Genomic DNA, 21452 nt, shown 5'->3' with positions numbered 1-21452 from the left:
TATCTAGTCCATATCAGTATAGATATCCAGCATATTTTCCCCATTGAGATCTGATGTGTTTTCAAAGTGTTCCTTTAATTTTTTTTTGAGCAGTATATAAAGATATATAGATTTTTTTCTAATCTCTGTTCTCAGTTGCATAAGAAGTTTAGAGAGCTGGGGTGGAGAAGCATCATCACACTGATCATTCCAGGGAATGGCTGTGCAGTTTGCTGAGAGGCTGAGCCAGGTGTCGGTCCAGGCTTGATGGCGACCATATGGTTGGGATCTTTTCAGAGCCTGGATCGGCTCTGTGACAAAAGCCGACAGCGGGCTTTAGCACTCGTGTGATCCATAGGGGATATATGGCCAAAAAATATAGGCCATACTTCTCCTTTAACCTTACACTTTAGTCAGGTCCAAAGGTACAGGATCCGAAGATTAAATTGTAATTGTATGTAGAAAGAAGCTTTATTGGAGAATGCTTTGATCCAAATCATCTAGCACTGCCAGTGGAAACAACAAAGCATTGTACATATCATTGTAGATATCATAGCCATCAAAACCATTAGAAAGTAATCTTTCATCTTCCTTCACTGGCTGGACATCTAGAGAGATGGTGTTGATATGGGTTACTGCACATCATTACCCTTTGTATGATATCAATACAAAGTCATCAAGAGAGTTTCACAAGTACCCTCGAAGATCTGATCTGCTCATTATCATTCAAACAATCTGAAAATGTCCAAATACTTTATTTTAGCTTATTAGATTTGCTTGATGTATAACCTGGGAAAAAACTTCTATGAAGTCTATCTTTGCAAATCTTCAATTTCAAATTTCTCCACTGAAAATCTACTCACTACTACTTTTCATTATCCTGTATTCAAGACATGTATAATCGCTAAACCGCAAACTTTACCTCCATCAATTCCATTCACAACATCATTTGCTGCAGACTTAGAAAAGGTGGATGTAGCGAGGGCTGTCTCAAGACGAATAACAGCTTTCTCCAGCCTGTCCATTAACCCTTGCACATCTGCCATCTTGCACACCTAGAGGAAGAGACACAGAAGTTATTATTTTCTCTTGTGAGTAACAACCTGAAAAGCAAGGTTGAATACTGCTATCTTGCCATCGCAATATCCGGTAGGTGCCATCCTATAGAACATACTTACTACGAATAACACAAGGTTTCAAAATTCTGCCCTGCCTGCCAGTGCTAGCTAGCTGGTTTATCATTGGTGCTGCCCAGCACAGTCTGTAGAATACAATTAGTGGAATACTGTATTGTGTATTTCAGTTTGCTTTCACTGGGACCGCACACTTAGTACTTAAAGTATATCTAAATCCAAGATAAAAAATATAACATACCGCAGCTTACCAGTTTGTTTCTTTTTTTGCTCTATGCACATTTTGTACAAGTACAGATAATACCTGTTGATCCTGCAATAAATCCAGTACCCTTGTAACCTCCAGTGCACTGAAGTGAAACCTCAGAAAATGTTTTAACCGCTTGCCGTCCGCCAGTCGGCAGTCAGCCCCTTACAGGCAAAGCGACGTAGGGCTACCTCGCTAGCCTGTGAGGCTCTAGGGAGCAAGCGCGCTGCCAGAGGCGCGCTCCCGCTCCCGCATGGTCACGGACCCCCCCGCGCGTGTGCCCGGTGGACCCGATGTCCGCCGGGCACTCACGATCGTCCGTTAGAGCGGGAGAAATGCAGGCGGCTAATGTAAACACAGCCGCCTGTCAGTCTCCCCTGTGTAAGAATGGAGATCAGACGGTTCTACTATGTAGGACCGTTGATCTCTGTTCTTACACCAGTAGCCACAGCCAATCACAGTTAGAAACACGCCCCTAGGACACACTTTACCCCTCCCTCTCCAATACAGTTAACTCCTTCACTGCCAGTGTCATTTTTACAGTAACAGTGCATATGTATAGCACTGATTACTGCAGTAATGTCACTGGTAACCCCAAAAGTGTCAAAAATGTCAGTCAAGGGTCCGATCTGTCCGCCACAATGTCGCAGTCCCGCAAAAAAAATCGCAGACCGCCGCCATTACTCGTTAAAAAAAAAACAACAAAAATGACAAAAATCTTTCCCTTTGTTAGTAAATGCGATAACTTTTGCGCAAACCAATGTAAATAGGCTTTTTGGGATTTTTTTTACCAAACATATGTAGCATAAAACAAATTGGCCGAAAATGTTAAAAAATTTTGATTTTTACATTTTTTGGGGGGAATTTCATATAAAAAAATGTGAAAAATATTGTTATTTTTGCAAAATCGACGCTCTTTTTTTGTTTATAACGCATGGTCAAAAAATCGCACAGGTGATCAAATACCACCAAAAGAAAGCTCTGTTTGTGGGAAAAAAAGGATGTCGAAATTCTTTTAGGTACAGCATCGCACGACCGCGCAATTGTCCATTAAACTCACGCAGTGCCGAATCACAAAATAGGCCCTGGTCAGGAAGGGGGTAAAATCTTCCGGGGCTTAAGTGGTTAAGACTTATCAGTTCTCTTTTGTGAACTGCAGAACACCTCTCCTTATGTTATAAGAAGAAGGGTAATATTTGTAGTCCAGGAGGGCAGCTAATGGGGGGACAATGCGACTCCTCCATAGATACAGAACAGCGAGTAAGCATTGTTGGCCTAGGAGGACTGGTATTCTGTTACTGGCAGGATTACCAGGTGACAAGAAAGCAAAAAAAGTCTGAAAAAGAAAACTTGTGCAGTCACCATATCAAGGGAATGGTAAGCTGCAATATTTCACATTTTTCTTTTTGGTTTCAGATATACTTTAACTGAGCAGGATGAGAATTTTGCTTACTTCTGTAGTAGGCATACAGGTACTCCAACCAGCCAGTTTATTATGCTGGGGAAAGAGATTGGTGACAAAAGACAGTTGGTCTAGTGAGACCAAAGCCATTGCTGCAGATTATTTCCATATACTGTACAGTTATTTATTAAAAAAACTGATTTATTACCGGCAGTTTTGTTATTAGTCTGCTAAAAATAAATACTTTAATCATGGTTACACACTGATTTGAAAAAAAAAAAAAAAAAAAAATCACCCACTGGCATATTGCTTATTATTCAGAGAGGTAAGAAAGGATTTGCAAAAATGTTTTTTCAATTTGTATAGTGAACGGGAGGGTTATAATCCCCCGTCAGGTTTCTTTTTGCCATTTGATTCCCCCTGGGGATATTTTCCTTTATGTCTTGTCTCATAGTCAAAACAGGAAGTGAGAGATAATCCCTCCAAGGTGAGGTAATCCCTGCAAGTCACCAGGGTCACCAGAGCTAGTGTCCCCTATATTCCTGTTCTGCCGACAACTCAAAATTTGGGGTTTTCTCTCACTTTCACTTTTGGTGATAACAGCAAATAGGTTGAATGGAGAGGGTGAATATCCCTAATAGGAACTCGCACAACAATAAAAACCTGACAGATATTCAAATTCTTCCCCGCTCTATCTAAAACTAAAGGGACAATCTTGCCTTTAGGTACACTTTAATAATGCTCTTGGGCAAACCCAGTGAAACAAGTGTAGATTTTTGGCATCTGTAGCCTGAAAAAAGCTACCATGCAGTTTAGTTGTGGCTAATATCTGAAATGTGAATATCAGATTTGGCTGGGCTGAGTCATTGGGGATATAAACTTTGTGAGGTAGTGCTTAGACCTTGTTGGTGGTGGTACGACCCATGCAGGGCCCTCAGAGTTGGTCTCCTTATTCATCTTAAGATTATGGAGGTAGATGAGGGCTGTCTGTGTGAACAGAAAGTCTTGAAAACTTCAACAGGTTGGAGAACAATAATCCTTTCCTAAGAGCTTTGGTAACGTTAGATCTGTAGTCAGTCTGTGTCCTAATATAACAGTGTACCGGAGTGTCTGTTTCACCTGCAGTGGCATAATATTTTAACCATTATCATAATAGGATACAGATGGCATGGTCAATGACCAACACTATAAAAACTCTGAAGAAGTGGAAGTCCATACTGTGTTGGCTATGTCTTACACCAAACACCAAGTGATTACTGTTCTCCCAATGGCTGGAGATTCCAAGAGCATGCACTGTGCTCCTCACCTAAATCAACAACTCCCTATTAGCGATGTTAATGTTTATGTTGTACTATATACATGTGGGCATTAGATGTAAAAGCCCACTTAGCAACCATGTGTTGTCCAGACCATGTTCCTTGGCTTTCAAATGCAGGCGTGGTGCCACCAGGAGAAGCAATGAAAGCGAAGGTACCAAGATTGGCCCTGGCAACATTCTGGAGAAGGCGAAAAATGCAATCTCTTTGTTGTTCAGGCCTAGTATTTGAAGTGTGATTAGCAGGTACGACAAATAATTATCTGGTTGAGCAGCCAACCAGCTCCTACTAAGGATATAGGAAGGGGCTCTACAATAACTACTTCAGTGTGTGTGTGTGTGTGAGTGTTTGTGTGTGTGGGGAGGGATACTATAGACACACTCTTAAATGGAGCATATAGCACAGGGGTCGCTAGACTTTCTAAAAAAGGGCCAGTTTACTGTCTTTCAGACTTTAGGCAGACCGGACTGGGGCCATTGGGAGTAGAAATTGTCCTTCCATCAAAAGGAGTAAACAACACATCTTTGGTATTAGAGGGAAGAATAGTGCCCCATGGTTGGTGTCAGTGGAAAGTCCTTTCTTGTTAACAGAGGCATGGACTCCAGAGAGAGAGATATAATTTTGCACCTGTACAAATCATTAGTAAGATTTCATCTGGAATATGCAGTTCCGTTTTGGGTACCAGTTCTTAAAAAGGATATCGGGGAACTGGCGAAAGTGCTGAGAAGGGCCACCAAACTGATAAGAGGCATGGAGGACCTCAGCTATGAGGAAAGATTAGAGGAACTGAATGTATTCTCTCTTGAGAAGAGGAGATTAAGGGGGAAATGACCAACATGTATAAATACATAAGGGGTTCATATAGTGATCTTGGTGTTGAGTTATTCACTTTAAAATCAACACAGAGGACAAGTGGGCACTTCGTCTACAAATACGGAAAGGATTCTTCACCGTAAGAGCTGTGAAAATGTGGAAAAGACTCCCTCCAGAGGTGGTTCTGGCTAGCTCACTAGATTACTTTAAAAAAGACCTGGATTCTTTCCTGGGTGCACATAAAATAAATGGGTACAAATATTTATAGGTAAAGTTGATCCAGGGAATATTCGATTACCTTTCCGGAGATCAGGAAGGAATTTTTTTCCCCTGCTGTAGCAAATTGGATCATGCTTTGCTGGGGTTTTTTTCGCCTTCCTCTGGATCAACTGTGGGTATAGGATTGTGTATATGGGAATGTATGGTTGGATTTTTTTTACTGTTTTTTGTTTTTTTTTATTGGTTGAGCCAGGTGGACTTGTGACTTTTTTCAACCTGACTAACTATGTAATAGTGACCCATTGTTAGTGTCAGTTTGGGGAATAGCGCCCTATCATTGGTGTCAATGGGAGATACAGTATCCTGTTGCTCATGTCAGTCGTAGGAATTATGCCCCATTGTTGATGTCAGTGGGAGGAATAGTGTCTTGTAATAGTGGGATGGAAGGTGCCCCAAGGGCCAAATAAAGGCAAGCAAAGGGCTGCATCCGGCCGGCCCCTAGGCCACTGTTTGAAGATCACTGATATAGCATGTAGTCTGTTTGTCATACTTTGTTTCTATTGCATGATGATAAGAAAGATGTTCTTTCTACACATTTAAAAATGTAAAACAAAACATCAGCAACTTCCTGAGCTGTAAATCACAGAATTAATGTGTGTACTTTGTGTTCTCTTTATTGATACTAATGACATCCTGATACATTTGCCAGGAAGGAAAAAAAAAAAATCACTCTTTGATACTTCATGTACTCATTTGTGTAAATAGCTTTATTGTACTTTACTTTATCAAATAAAGCCTGAAATTACTCAGCATTGGCGACATGCAAATAATTACCTTAGAAACATAAACTGTAAAGTGAAAGATACAAGAGAGGGGAAAAGAAAATACTACTGCCACAATATTCATTTCAAACTTCGAAAGCAGACCTACTGTATTTTACTTAACTTTATTGTAATGAGAATGCAATTGGAGGAGCTCAATTGGCAGCACAATTGCGTAATGGTTAGTACTTCTGCCTTGCAGCACTTGGATCAATCCCAACCATACAAGGAGTATGCATGTTCTCCCTGTGCCTGCATCATAGCTGAAAGCAGTACTCATGACCACATCATGACTGATTAACCACTTGAACTCTGGAAGATTTGCCCCCATTCCTGTCCAGGCCATTTTTTTGTGATACAGCACTGTGTTACTTTAACTGACAATTGCACGGTAGTGCAACGCTGTATCCAAAAAAAATTTAGGTTCTTCCCCCCCCCCCCCCCCCACAAAGAAAGCTTTCTCTTGGTGGTATTTGATCAGCTTTGCGGTTTTTATTTTTTGCACTATAAACAAAAAAAGAGGGACAATTTTGAAAAAAAAAAAAATATATATATATATATATATATATATATATATATATATATATATATATATATCTTCTACTTTCAGCTAAAAAACAATAAAACATCCAATAAAAAAAAAAAAAAAAAATTGAAAAAATCCAATTTCTTTATCAATTTAGGCCAATATGTATTCTGATACATGTTTTTGGTAAAAGAAATTCCAATAGGCAATTGGTTTGCTCAAAAGTTATAGCAACTACAAACTATAGAATATTTTTATTTATTTTTTTATATATTTATTTATTTTTACTAGTAATGGCAGTGATCAGCGACTTACAGTGGGACTGCGATATTGCAGCAGACAGTCGGGACACTAACTGACACTTTTTGGGGACCAGTAACACTAATGCAGTGATCAGTGCTAAAAAATATGCACTGTCACTGTACTAATGCGATCAAAGGGTTAAATGAGTACCTGACCAGTGCTTTACTACTGTGGGAGAGCTGCTTGTACTAGGGGAAGCCATGGATCAGTGCCTCTGCTTAGCAGGGACACAGGATCCATGCTTTTTGTACTTACAGAACAGCAATCTGCCTTGTTTATAAAGGCAGGCCGCCATTCTGCCTGTGTACCGAAGCATCGGTGGGTAACGGCGGACCCGCCGATCAGCTCCTGCTGGGTCTACTCACAGCGGTAGAAGGCTGCTGGCAGCACGTGCGTGAGCCCCAGACCCAGATGTGCTGGATCTCATACTAGGTACGTGAACCTGCGCAGCAGGGCCACCTTGCCACGGTATATGTAAGTTATATGGTCAGCAAGCGGCTAAAGAAAAGCACAGTACCATTTTAAATGGAAGGAATTATATCTGAGCCCTAGTGGATACAGACTGGAAAGGATACACAACAAATGGTTCCTAGGATACAATAAAATGCCTTAATAAGCCTAATCACCATCAACTACTATATCTGGCATCAAAAATAGATTCAATATATAACCATGCCTTTCTCTGTGATATTTTCAGACAGTGCGTATTGTTTATTAGAAGGCTCACTACAAGGTTGCCATGAGAGACAGCTGTGTCAAAAAGGTGGCTTCTTCTCTTTTCCTAACACATAGTGTTCTAGGGGTTCTTCCAGGGGCGTAACTACAGGGGTTGCAATTGCAACTGGGCCCCATGCTCCAGGGGGCCTGTGCCGCTCCCTTGTAAACCTGGATCGGAGGGGCGGCGGGGGCAGCATATAGAGAAATCACTGTCCTCCTTTTTCCCCTTTTAGCTGCAGGAGAAAAATTAAGGAGATTGGTTCCTCTGTATACTGCCCCCGCCACTCCTCCTATCCAGTTCACTTGTGTTCTGCTGTCTCTGGCCCCCTGTGTGCTCCCCTGCCCCCCCCCTACTGTGCTGCCCCCCCCCCCCCCACTGTGCTGCCTTCCCTCTCCTGCCAACTGCTGCAGGGGATGTGTCACAATAGAGAACCAGGAGGGGGTCGGTAAATATGTAATTTATCAGCTCCTTTCTTTACTGAATTGAGTCATAGTCAGTGACATTGTAAAAAAATAAAATAAAATGATGAAAAAATAATACAATTAAAATACCAAAAAATAAAAACTACTGACACCAGTGGGTGAACTTCCAGGATCACAAAGGTCACACTTGCGACTGGGCCCTGGCATTCCACAACCGTGGGGAGGCCCCAAAATGGCAGGAAGGGGTCCCACTGCAGAACTTGTGAAAGAGTCCCTCTGCGGGACCGTAATATAGGGCCCCGCAACGAGAGTAAAGGGCCCCAGGATCAGTGGGAAGAGCCCCAGGCTTGAAGGGAAGGGCCTCGGCCAAGGGTCTGGGGGGCCCTTCATGGTTTCTTGCACCGGGGCCCTGGAGGTCCTAGTTACGCCCCTGGGTTCTTCATCATGTAGTAAACATTTATTTGAAAAATGATATAAAACCAGCTGATATAAATCCATTTAAAATGGTATAAACCATATAAAAATAACTAAAGCCACTTTAGTTTCTCTTAAAAACTTGCCCTATGGAAGATTTAACCCCCCCCTCTTCATGACCGGGCCATTTTTTTATTTTCGGCATTGCATTACTTTAACTTACAACTGTGTGGGCATGCAACGCTGTACATTAAATGAAATTAATGTAATTTTTTCCCCCATAAAGATAGCTTTCTTCTGATGGTACTTGATCACCACTGGGTTTTTTTTATTTTTTGCGCTATAAAAAAAAAAAACTATACAAAACAATATTTTTTACTTTCTGCTAAAAAAACATATCCAATAAACAAAATTTAGAAAAATCAAATTTCTTCATAAATATAGGCCAATAGGTATTCTGATACATATTATCATAGGCTTACCTATAGGTACAAGTTGCAGAGGAGGGTTTACTTCCTCTTTAAGGCTCGGTTTCCACTAGTGCGACTTGCGGTGCGACTTGACACATGTCAAGTCGCATGACAAGTCAAAACCCATTGTTTTCAATATGGACCGTTTCCACTGCTGCGACTCAAGACGCAGCGTCTTCAAAATTGCTTCTTGCACTACTTTGGGCCGACTTTAGTGCGATATGTCCCTCATAGAAGGTAATGTAAGTCGCAACGAAGTCGCAGTACACGGTTTTGAACGCGACTTCGTCTCGACTTCGTTGCGATTTGCACGGAAGTTTACAGTAAATTTTTTTTATTGTTATGTTCCGCCCCAAATCAAATGATCTCTGCACCTCCCAAGAACATCACTTCCCATAGTTAGCAGAGGAGAGGAGAGTGTTATATACAGCAAGCATGCCAAGATCCAGGAAGAATAAAAGAACTTCTCATGATAATGAGGAGATCATTCGTCTGGTCAGAGCTCGCCCCTCAATATACGACACCCGAGACCCCTTATATAAGGACCATGTGAGGAAGGAGAGAGCATGGCTGGAGATTGCAAGGATCTATTTTGAAAATTGGGACTGTCTTACAAGTACAGAACGGACTGAAAAATGTAAGTGTTTCATATATGCAATTTATCACATTGCTGCTTGCCCCCATATGTACAGTACAGTACCGTTATTTTCTTTTTTTCAGTGCACTCCTTACAAACCAGATGGAGAAGCATAAAGGACTGCTATAACCGCTATCTCAGAAAATTACGAGAAGCAAGGAGTGGTTCTGGGTCCTCCAGAATTGTCCCTTATGCGCATGCCCAGGAGCTGGAATTTTTAAGGCCGGTGTTGGAGATGCGAGAGTAAGTTGTCAGCATTTTTTTAGATACTGTAGTTGACATATAAAATATATTAATATTCCTAAAATTTGAAATGTATTCATTATATTTCAGAACCCAAGCAAGCTGGCAAGACTCCTCACTTGGTTCTGAACAGCAGGAGGGGTCACAGGAGGCAGCAGCGGAGGAGGAGGAGGAGGGATGCCAAGACCCTGGTGACCCTGACCCTGATGGTGAGGAATCAGAGGGAGTAATATCAAGACCATTGTCCATTATTGATTCTCCTGCTGCGGTGGAGGCTGAACCAGGGCCTAGTACAGAACAAAGGCCTTCACGAAGATCTTCCTCAAGGTCTTCATCAAGGGCGAATCCTAGGGGTGGTAAACCCATGGAGGAGGTTCTGAAGGTGGTGAAGGAAATGAACGCACACATGAAGGAAAGCATGTGTGATGACACTGCTTTCATGACCGTGCTGTTGGGTATGTGCAAGCAGGTCCCCCCTGAGAAAAAGTATGCACTAAGGATGGCTCTCATGTCAACCGCCCAATCTTTTGTGGTTGGGGAGGCAAGCTCTACAGCATGTATGGAAACCCCCCCCCCCACCACACATATCCCCCCAATTACCAGTACCCACCACCACCACCACCACCAAGTTCACAGTATGGGCACCAAGTTAATCGCCCATACTACGATGAGTATGGCAACATGCCGAATATCTCCAGGCCCCGCATGTTGCACCCAATACCGCCCCCTATTGCCTCCACCCTTGGCACACCAAGACCTTACCAACCTGCTCCCATGCAGGTTACGCCTTTCCCGGAAAGGCAATACCGTCAGGGATCTGCAAGTGATTACCCAAGCCCATCTGGCCCATCAAATATTTCTCATTCTGGGTCCACTGAATCTCCAATTATATACCAGGATTTGTAATTTTTTTTGTTTTTGGTGTTGTTAACATTTTACCTGTTAATTTATTTTTTCATTGTTTTGGTGCTGGTATCTCCAAAACATTGGTGATGTTGTTATAAAAAGTTTATTTTTTTCTAAATTTTGAAAAAAAAAAAAATATAAAAATTACCTTGTTACTCTACTCTGTGGTTTTTGTTTGGATTATTTTTGCTTCTATAGTACTGTCAATAATGTGTGTATGCTATATAATTATATCTACAGTAGAAAACAGCAAAACAGAAGGTTAAGCAATGTATTTTTATTATAGCTAGAACTGGAACAATATGCAGACTTTGGTTATAATTGCACAGAAATATAAGGAAAACATAACAGAATTTTATTCAAAATTGGACTGTGTTGGAACGTGTGATACATTATGAAATAGCGTCCAGCTGCCAGGGGACAGAACCAGCAGCAGACATGAAAAAGGATGTGAATCCCTCACGCACAGTAGCACCATTGCTTGTGCCCCTACTGGCACTCAAACTTGCACCCTCCATGTCATTCATGCCACAATCTTCATGATTGTACCCATCACGAAGTGCAACATAGTTGTGAAGAACACATGCTGCTTTGACTGCACATATTGCATTATCCATTTTTAAATTGATAGATGTGTGCAGGAACCTCCACTTGTTAGCTAAAATTCCAAAGGCGCATTCAACAACTCGTCTTGCCCTGGTTAAGCGGTAGTTGAAAACTCTTTTTTCCACAGTCAGAGACCGATTTGAATAGGGCCTTAAGAGATGATGACTGAGAGCGAAAGCCTCATCTCCAACAAAAACAAATGGCTGTGGTGGTCCGTTTGTCCCTGGTAGTGGACAGTCCGGTGGCAGCTGAAGTCCATCTTCCCTCAACATTCTTCCGAATGTGGATCTCGCAAATATGCTCGAGTCTGAGCTGCTTCCATACGAACCTATGTCTACATAGCTAAAACAGTATTTGGCATCAGCCACTGCTAGTAAGACAAAAGAAAAGTATTTTTTGTAGTTGAAGAATTTACTTCCACTGCCAATGGGCTTCAATATTCTAATGTGTTTTCCGTCAATTGCACCAACACAATTTGGAAAATTGCAGTGGTCCCAGAAATATTCTGCTATCTTGCACCAGTCTTCTGTAGTGGGTTTCTTCAGGACCAAATCCTTAAGAACATTCCAGATGGCTCTGCAGGTATCATGGATAATATAGCTGGCAGTAGTTTTGCCAACCAAGAACTCATAATGTAAACTTGTAAAGGTATGTCCAGTTGCCAGGTACCTAAAAATAAAAAAATAATGTTAGAATGATGCATAAACTGGCTTGGACGAAGGTACCTGAGGAAATGAAGGAAGAAGATAGGCAGGAGAAAGACACTGTTGAAAAAAACATGGCAAACATAATCACAACCACTACTACATATATGTTACATGATAATTACATGATAATGTGTCTCTCCAAATGCCTCAGGAGGTAAGTAGGTTGGAAAATTTACCTCAATGTGATAATCAGTCTTTCTATGGGCGGAATACTCCTTCTGAATCTAGTGTTTTGTCTCTCTAGATGTGTGGAGAGCAGAGCCAACAATTCATCAAAACTGTAAAAAAAAAACATATATGGCATTTATCAACATTATCCATGTAAAAAATAACATACATAGAGACATATTTGTTAAAGAGTTGACATGAACATATGTTCTGACCTTTTAATTGACATCCGTGTGTAATTAAAGAATTTGTCTTCATGAGCACGGAGGTCATGATAAAGGATCCTGAACTGGCCTCTCTCTTCCCTTTGGGAGATGACAGGATGGATCCAGAAGCGATGCCTTCTCCTTCTCCGGTCCTCTTCTTCCTCATCAATAACAGCTGCTACAGCAGCCATAATTACTGCTGCTCCAACATACTGCATAGCCAACATGTTTCCTGCAACATACACTACTATTCCAAAACAGGAAATTACATCACTTGCAGGAAAAGGAATTACATCACTAGCAGGAAAAGGAATCTTTTATGTGCAAGTCGCATACATCAAAGTCGCAACAAGTCGTAGCCGCAACAAGTCGTTGTAAATTCGTACACAAGTCGCGCGTTTATCAAAGTACAAAGTCGCTATTGAAGACGCGCGACTTTGAAGTCGCACTAGTGGAAACCCAGCCTAAAGGATGAGTGTCGAATACTCTCCAGATTTCAAGCAGAACTCCACTCAAAAATAAGATAAAAATGAACAGGCCATGAAAAGATCAAATAAAAATAACAGCTTTTGCAGCAATATTCACCTTCAATTTAGATATTTTCCCTTTCGTACTTTTTTTCTGTTGCTAGATGTTCTTAGTCTGATGGCCAGCATCATTCAGCTTATTTCCTTGAACCTTGAACAGCCTGGACCCATCCCATCTTGTGACTAGACAGTTAAGGGAGAAGCAGCACAGCAATGAGCTCATCTCTCTGACACTCTGCTTTCTCCTTCTATCAGCATGCTTTTGTCAGCATGCAAACTGATATGCTCCTTGTGCTGCCTCTTTCTTTCACACTTCAGTGATGTTATATAGAGACTGCAAGAGGCTCACACCATGTCAAATTCCGGTACCTACACTACTTGCATTTAAAAAGATACATTTAATGATGTACACTACGAATGATTGCAGAGCTGCATTAACTTGTGTCTTTCACAGCCATAGGTGTGCGCAGGCTATTGCATTAGGGTGTGCACCCCACAGCCCAAACACATATTCGTGTGTATATACTGATGGTGCCAGTAGGGTAGAGATCAGGGTCTGTAGTTCTATTGTTATTTTTTATTCTTTTTTACAATTTTATTTTTTTTGTTAGCACAGTTAGGGAGCTTTGGTGAAAATATCAGGGGTCTAAACAGGGGAAAGGGGTGATTAGGGTGTGCCCAGGCACACCTGGCACACCCTGTGCGCACGCCTATGTTCACAGCTTATATCAGGGTATAGTTTTAATATTTTATACAACATTTGTCACAATCTCTTATGTGCCCAAATGGGAAATCTATTTCTAATACAGTATATGCTTGCATTTGTATTTATTGTAGCAAAAGTTCACAGCTTAAAAAAAAAATCATCATACTAAAGACTTTTTTTTACATATTCAATAATGGCAAATGACTCTGTCTGGACATTTATTTGGAGGTCCGCAGTTAAATGTGTTTGCATATCTCAGCCGCAGTGTCTAATCTTGAATAAGTTAATTGGCGCACATGCTGGAGGTTTTTACTTATTTAGTCACGCATGGCAGATGGTCCTGCTTGGACAATACATGTATTATTTGGAGATCTGCAGCTATACAGTACATATTACATGGTAGAAGTGTCTTATCTGAATGAGGCTACTTGATTCATCCTTTGTGAAAAAGGTCCTTCATGCTGGAGTCCTTCTCTATTCATGTATGGAGATATTTGACAACTTTGCTGTATGCCGTAAATGAATTATACCAAGAAATTTAGGATCAATATGAGGAATGATTCTAATGATGCTAAGAAATTGATTACACATGTTTGATGTATTATTTGCAAAATATCTTGTCTGAAATAGAATGGCATCTATCTATCTATCTTAGAGCAGCATCTATCTATCTTAGGGTGTTTTCACGCTTGGTGCGATTGCCTGGTCCGAACCCGAGTTAGATTGCTCCCCCCTCCCCCTACCCCCCGATGGACTGTGTTCATATTTTTTTTTTTTTATCCAAACCGCGGTACACTTGTGTCATCAAGCTGAAGCTGGCGCGTACTCATGTTGCTTGGCAACCGCTGTGAACGAGAAGGTGCCAAAATGGATAGAATGGCTCACTTTGGTACGATTGCGTTCTCATCAGTAGCGAACCGTACTGGAGTTCACATGAAACGTAGCCCAGACCACCCTTTTTAGGTGGACTCGGGTACGGTTCGCGGGTGCGCACTCGAGTTCAAAGACAGTGTTCACATCATCAAAAAGAACCGAATTCTGACGTCAATCGAACCAGGGTGCGCACCAAAAGTGCTAGTGTGAAAACGCTCTTAGAGTGGCATCTATCTATCTATCTATCTATCTATCTATCTATCTATCTATCTATCTATCTATCTATCTATCTATCTATCTATCTATCTATCTATCTATCGTATCTATCGTATCTATCGTATCTATCTATCTATCTATCTATCTATCTATCTATCTATCTATCTATCTATCTATCTATCTATCTATCTATCTATCTATCTATCTATCTATCTATCTATCTATCTATCTATCTATCTATCTATCTATCATGACAAGCTTTAGAAGACTGTCAGAGAGCCAGGGGACATGTTATAAGAGGCTTCAGGGGGTCACTGCCATTACAACCACTTCTGGACCAGAAGGTTTTACCCCCTTAATGACCAGGCCATTTTTTGCGATTTGGCACTGCATTACTTTAACGGACAATTGCGCGGTCGTGCGACGCTGTACCCAAAAAAAAATGTATGTATTTTTTTCCTACAAATAGCGCTTTCTTGTGGTATTGATAAACCTGTGCGATTTTTATTTTTTGCGCTATAACAAAAAAGAGCGACATTTGTGAAAAAAAAACAATATTTTTCACATTCTACTATTTAACATTCCTAATAAAAAAAATGTAAAAATCTAATTTTTTCATCATTTTAGGCCAATTTGTATTCTGCTACATATTTTTGGTAAAAAAAATCCCAATAAGCTTATTTTGATTGGTTTGCACAAAAGTAATCACGTCTAAAACTAGGGAAAAGATTTATGTAATTTTTATTTATTTATTTATTTTTTACTAGTAATGGCAGTGATCTGCGATTTTTAGCGGGACTGTGACATTGCGGCGGACAGATCGGATCCCTAACTGACATTTTTGACACTTTTGGGTGGACCAGTGACATTACTACAGTAATCAGTGCTACAAATCTGCCCTGTTACTATAATAATGACACTGGCAGGGAAGGGGTTAACCCAGGGGCGATCAAAGGGTTAAGTGTGAGACTAGGGGGTGTTTAATAACTGTAAGGGGGATGGGCTTGTGGAATCAACACAGAGACCTGTGATCCTAAATAGGAGGATCACAGGCGCTCTGTGTTCATTGCAGAGAGAACAACAGTCTGCTGTGTTTACAACAACAGACCGCCGTTCTCTCTCCACGGGGAGTGATCGCGGGTGCCTGGCGGCAATCGCGGCCCACCAGCCCTGTGGATCAGCTCCCCCGCTGCCTAATGGGGAGGCACGCCTCCAGGAGCGCTCCCACAACCCGACGTACCTATACGTCAGTTCGCGCAGCCGAGCCAGACTGCCGTATAGGCAAGTGGTTAAATAATTACTGCCACCATATTTAATATTAGTCAATCGAAGAAAAAGGTGCTACTACCCCAGATTATGTAAAGATCCTCCTGAGCTGTTGGTTGCAGGATGCTAATGAAGTAAATGGATAGAAGACAATCTGCAACTCCATACATGCTCTTCAATAAGTCCAAATTTATTGTAACTCCATAAAAGATAAATATGTACAGCAGACGTTAACGCGTTTCATCCATCATGCCCTTGTTGTGAACAAGGCCATGATGGCTAAAATGCATTAACGTCTGCTGTACATATTTATCTTTTATAGAGTTACAATAAATTATTGAAGAGCATGTATGGCGGATTGTCTTCTATACATTTATCATATTTAATACTCTTGTTCATAAAATGTTGGAGAAAAAAATCACACTAAAGAAAAAAAATGACAGCCAAGTAAAAGAATTGTGAAAAATGAATCAATGTTTATCAAGCAGAATCCAGTAAACTATATTATTATGCTCCAAAAAATTATACATATGGGTTTTGCACCAGGTATCTACGAGTGAAAAATAATTTGTAAATGCTTTTTGTTTAGTAGCATTTCGGGTATTAGCTTTAAACAGCCCCTATATATTTAAAGTATAGTTAAAGGCAAAACATTTTATTAGCTTTGGATAGAATGGAGAGGGATTAGAAAAAAAAAACAGTTTTTATTGTTGTCTGTGCACCCTCTCTATTTGTCCTGTTTACCTTTAACATTGAAAGTGAAAAATTTTGTCCCCAGAAAAGTAATAGAGGGGAAATCTTCCAATGGGGACACTAGTTCTGGTGACCTGGGGGTCCCCAAGGCATTCCCTTAAAGTGTTACTAAACCCAGGACCCTGCATTCACTATATCTGGTCTTCCACACAGTACACAGAACATTGAAATGCAATTATTTTAGTAAATATAAACTGCTAAATACCTTTTCTCATCAGCAGTATATAGCAGTCTTGTGACTTCTATCGGTGTAGTACTCTTTGACTCACTGAGCTTGGAATAAATATGCAGATCAGTTAAGTCAGCGTGAATTCAGAAGTCCTCTAATCCTTGTTTACATGTTTCCAAGGTTAGTGAAAGCTAGAATAACAGCTAGCATCTTCAGATGAGGAGCTCAGCATTGTTTTCATTATGAAATATAACTGGAATCCAGAGAATGCCACCTCCGAAAATTAGGCTTCATGCACACAGGTCCTTTTTTATAGCTGCTTTTAGGAGCGTCAAGCGTTTTTTTTTTTTTTTTGCAGCCTAAAAACTCTCCTCCGTGTTATTTTATGGCCTCATACACAAACAGGCAGTGCGTTCTGGAGCAGCAGCGTTAACCAGTTCTGGACTGGAAGGATTTGCCCCCTTAATGACCAGGCCATTTTTTGCGATTCGACACAGCATTACTTTGATGTCCTTTTTTTCCCCACAAATAGAGCTTTCTTTTGGTAGTATTTGATCACCTGTGCAATTTTTTTATTTATTTTTTATTTTTTTGCGCTATAAACAAAAAAAAAAAAACAACAACAATATTTTTCACATTCTGCTATATAACATTCCCAAAGAAAAAATTTAAATATCTAAATCTTTCATCCTTTTAGGCCAATTTGTTTTCTGCTACATATTTTTGGTAAAAAAAAATTTTGATTTGATTGCACAAAAGTTGTGTCATTTTTATTTATTTATTTATTTATTTTCTTACTAGTAATGGCGCCGATCTGCAGTTTTCAGAGGGACTGCGACATTGCAGCGGACAGATCGGACCGCTAACTGATATTTTATACACTTCTGGGGGGACCAGTTACTGCACTGTTACTGTACTAATGACACTGGCAGGGAAGGGGTTAACACAGTGGTGATCAAATGGTTACGTGTGAGCCTAGGGGCGTGTTTTCTAACTGTATGGGGGGATGGGCTAGTGAAATGACCATAGAGACCTGTGAGACTATATAGAAGGATCACAGGCGCTCTGTGATCATTTCAGAGAGAACAATGGTCTGCTGTGTTTACAACAGCAGACCGTCGTTCTCTCTCAGTGGGGAGCGATCGCAGGTGCCTGGCCGCAATCGCGGCTGCCGGCCCCGTGGATCAGCTTCGCCGCTGCCTAATGGGTGGCGGGTGCGCCCCCAGGAGCGCTCCCGCGAACTGATGTACCTATACATTGGTTCCCGCAGCGGAGCCAGCCTGCCGCAGTATATCTGCGGCTGGCGGTCGGCAAGTGGATAAATAATTTCTGCCACTATATTTAATATTAGTCAATAGCAGAAAAAGATGCTACTAGCCCAGATTATGTAAAAATCCTCCGGAGCTGTTGGGTGCAGGATGCTAATGAAGTAAATGGATAGAAGACAATCCGCAACTCCATACGTGCTCTTCAATAAGTCCAAATTTATTGTAACTCCATAAAAGATAAATATGTACAGCAGACGTTAACGTGTTTCACCCATCATGTCCTTGTTGTGAACAAGGCCATAATGGCTAAAACGCGTTAATGTCTGCTGTACATATTTTTTTAGGATTGTTTCTTATTGCAATTTATTTCATGGCTTGTCTGGTATTGTATATCATATATTTGGTTTTACACTTTTAGTATTGTAATATTGGGTATAAGGCATAGTCATTAATGTGCTCCTATGGATGAGGGACTTATACAAATCATATTTTGTCATTGGTTTGTTAAATGATCCTTACCAGCCATGTGGATGAACTTCACATGATCCGGATGTCTTGTCCCGCTAAGAGATGGAAGGGGTTAACCGGTCCGGAGAGGAGGGGAGACATAGTGCTGGCGGAAGTTATGCTTGTATGTAGTTCTCCCGGGTGTGGGTGGAAGTTGGTTCGGCTCCGTGTCATCTGTGTATGCAGATTGGGAGCAGGCGCCGCCCTCCACGCAGTGAGATAAAGGAAGGTGGCCGTGCCGTGTGCCCACGCCCTCCATAGAAATTCTTGATGACGAAACACGTAAGAGCGTGAGCACGCGGTCACCACAGTAACGCCTGACGTCACGCCACAGTATCTTGCCGGCTAGGTACTGAGCGGCAAAATTGGAAAGTGGAATCATCTGGATAGTGAGGTTACCGTGTCATCTGTGTATGCAGATTGGGAGCAGGCGCCGCCCTCCACGCAGTGAGATAAAGGAAGGTGGCCGTGCCGCGTGCCCACGCCCTCCGTAGAAGTCCTTGATGACGAAACACGTAAGAGCGCAAGCACGCGGTCACCACAGTAACGCCTGACGTCACGCCACAGTATCTTGCTGGCTAGGTACTGAGCGGCAAAATTGGAAAGTGGAATCATCTGGATAGTGAGGTTACCGTGTCATCTGTTTATGCAGATTGGGAGCAGGCGCCGCCCTCCACGCAGTGAGATAAAGGAAGGTGGCCGTGCCGCGTGCCCACGCCCTCCGTAGAAGTCCTTGATGACGAAACACGTAAGAGCGCGAGCACGCGGTCACCACAGTAACGCCTGACGTCACGCTACAGTATCTTGCCGGCTAGGTACTGAGTGGCAAAATTGGAAAGTGGAATCATCTGGATAGTGAGGTTACCGATTTTTACAGTACATTATGCCCGATGTTGTTTTATCAAATGTGAGTTGTATACAAGGGGATTGGGGGCTTTGTTTATAATAAACCTATACGAGTTACGCTATGAGTCCCTACTCCTTTGTTCTACTTGAATGATAATCACATGGAATGAGTTTCCTATCTTGCCAAGCATAACGGTACGCTGGTTAATAACTGTGAACAAGGGTGGATCCTGACCTGGGGAGCAGCGGGACAGAGATCATCCTTGGAGACACAAGCAATTAAGTAGTCTGATTAAAGCGCATTGAAAGTTATTTCTGGTGAGTGTCCATTACCACAAGGATTTCACAGTGGTGCGGTGGAGGTGCATTGTAGATCGCTGGAGCATGGTGGTTCTGGGACTTTTATACCTGAATTATTCACCGATCTCTTAACATCTTGGTAGTGCAAGCTGCAATGTGATAGCACTTTCACCATCATTGTGGACTTTTTATATTTATATATAATTTTATGCAGTATATATTATATTTTATAAGTGGTTAAGCTGTAAAAACGCCTAATGCTGCTAAAGGCTGCTGAAGGCCGCGTATAGCATTAGGCCGCATCAGACATTTTTAAGCTGTAGTAGTTGAATTTGAGGTTGGAAAATAGAAGAGGGCAAAGAGAGTCTGCTAAACGCTAATAATGCTAAATGTAGCTAAAACGTGCATTAATGCCAATACAAAACGTTTCTAAAAAGCACATTATTACAGCTGTATTTTCCTGACGTCAGAAGTGGCTGTTCGTTTTTTTTAATTACCCTGTGTGCATGAGGCCTAGAACCTTTTCTACCTTTGTTGAAAATTAGGATCTTTGAAGCGCCTATTGTAGATTCACCAAGAAAAGCCTCTGATCTGACCATCCCGACTAGGCCAAGGCAAGCAATAGTGGTTTATTTTCTCTATAAAACACCCACTAAGGCTTTCAGTGAATATTTTGTATCTGAGGACTGGCCAAGCATACATTACCTACCGCCATTAAAGCACAGGCAGAACACTGCTGAGTAAATGACAGATGGCTAGAGGTAGAGAATGGCCTAGTTCCATAAAACGCATTTTTTAGTCTGGATTTTTTTTTCTAGAGCTATTTTTAAAATGAGTAAAAATGTCAGGCAATTGTATGCATATAAAATGAGCCTGCCTCTAATTTCTGTTAATTAAAGCCTCAGAAATGTGCTAGTCTAGTGAAAGAAAGCAGATATCCTAGCATCCCTCCTCTGCATCCTTATGTCTCCAGGCTGTCATTTTTCCTGTACTACATGAATTTCTGCCACAAGGAAACTGCTAGAATCATTTGTGTGTCAATCAAAGCCTTTTTTTTCCTGACGGAATAGTATTCTACTGCACCACACTTAGCATTTCTGCCTATACACCATTAGAGGTAATCACCTTTTCTAAAGTACTGTGCGTGCCATGTAATTATATGTTTGTAACAAGTAAACTCATTATGTAGTATATAGCGCAGAACGCAGAGCGTTTTAGGAAGCATTATAATCAGGCAAATCTAAATTTTCTCAAAAACCATAAAAGAAATGACTAATTCAGAATTATAGACACCATACTGCTTGTGGTTAAGGATTATTGTATGGGAGACTGAACCTGATCACCTACACAAGTGGATAAAAATAATTTTCGAAATCTTTTGTTCATATTCACAAGGGCATTCTACAGACTCCTGCATGTGTTCCATTGGGTAGGATAATTGGAAGTTCTCCTGCAGTCTTTATTTATTAGTACTGCACTGTTAAACCATTTAAAAGGTCATAAAATATAACCCCAAGGGGCCACATGCATACAGCTGTCAGGCGGAAGAGTGGTTCTTGTTTTTCTTGGCAGCCAATCAGATCCTTGCTTTTATTCTTACATTCTGAGCTGGAAACATACAACTATAACCTCACTGGCTGCTATGAGCAATAAGAGCTCTTTTTCTGACACTTGAATGCATGAAATCTAAAAAAGCTTTAAAGCATAACTCCACTTTTGTTAAGAAAAAAACATTCCCCTCTGGGTGATCTATGTACATTACAAG

General features: G+C 41.2%; 1 protein-coding gene across 1 annotated transcript in view; it reads right to left on the bottom strand.

The window, feature by feature from the left end:
• Positions 1–21452, bottom strand: part of CAP2 (cyclase associated actin cytoskeleton regulatory protein 2) — a 206906-nt gene that overhangs the window by 142295 nt on the left and 43159 nt on the right. Inside the window, exon 2 of the mRNA XM_082258081.1 lies at positions 902–1034. Within this exon, the coding sequence (XP_082114207.1) occupies positions 902–1025 (124 nt within the window). The 5' untranslated portion in view covers positions 1026–1034. The remainder of the gene's footprint in view (positions 1–901; positions 1035–21452) is intronic.

Source organism: Pelophylax lessonae (assembly GCF_965119305.1).
Source record: "Pelophylax lessonae genome assembly, chromosome: 5".
Taxonomy (NCBI): Eukaryota; Metazoa; Chordata; class Amphibia; order Anura; family Ranidae; genus Pelophylax; species Pelophylax lessonae.
This window is presented reverse-complemented; position numbering and strand designations above follow the sequence as displayed.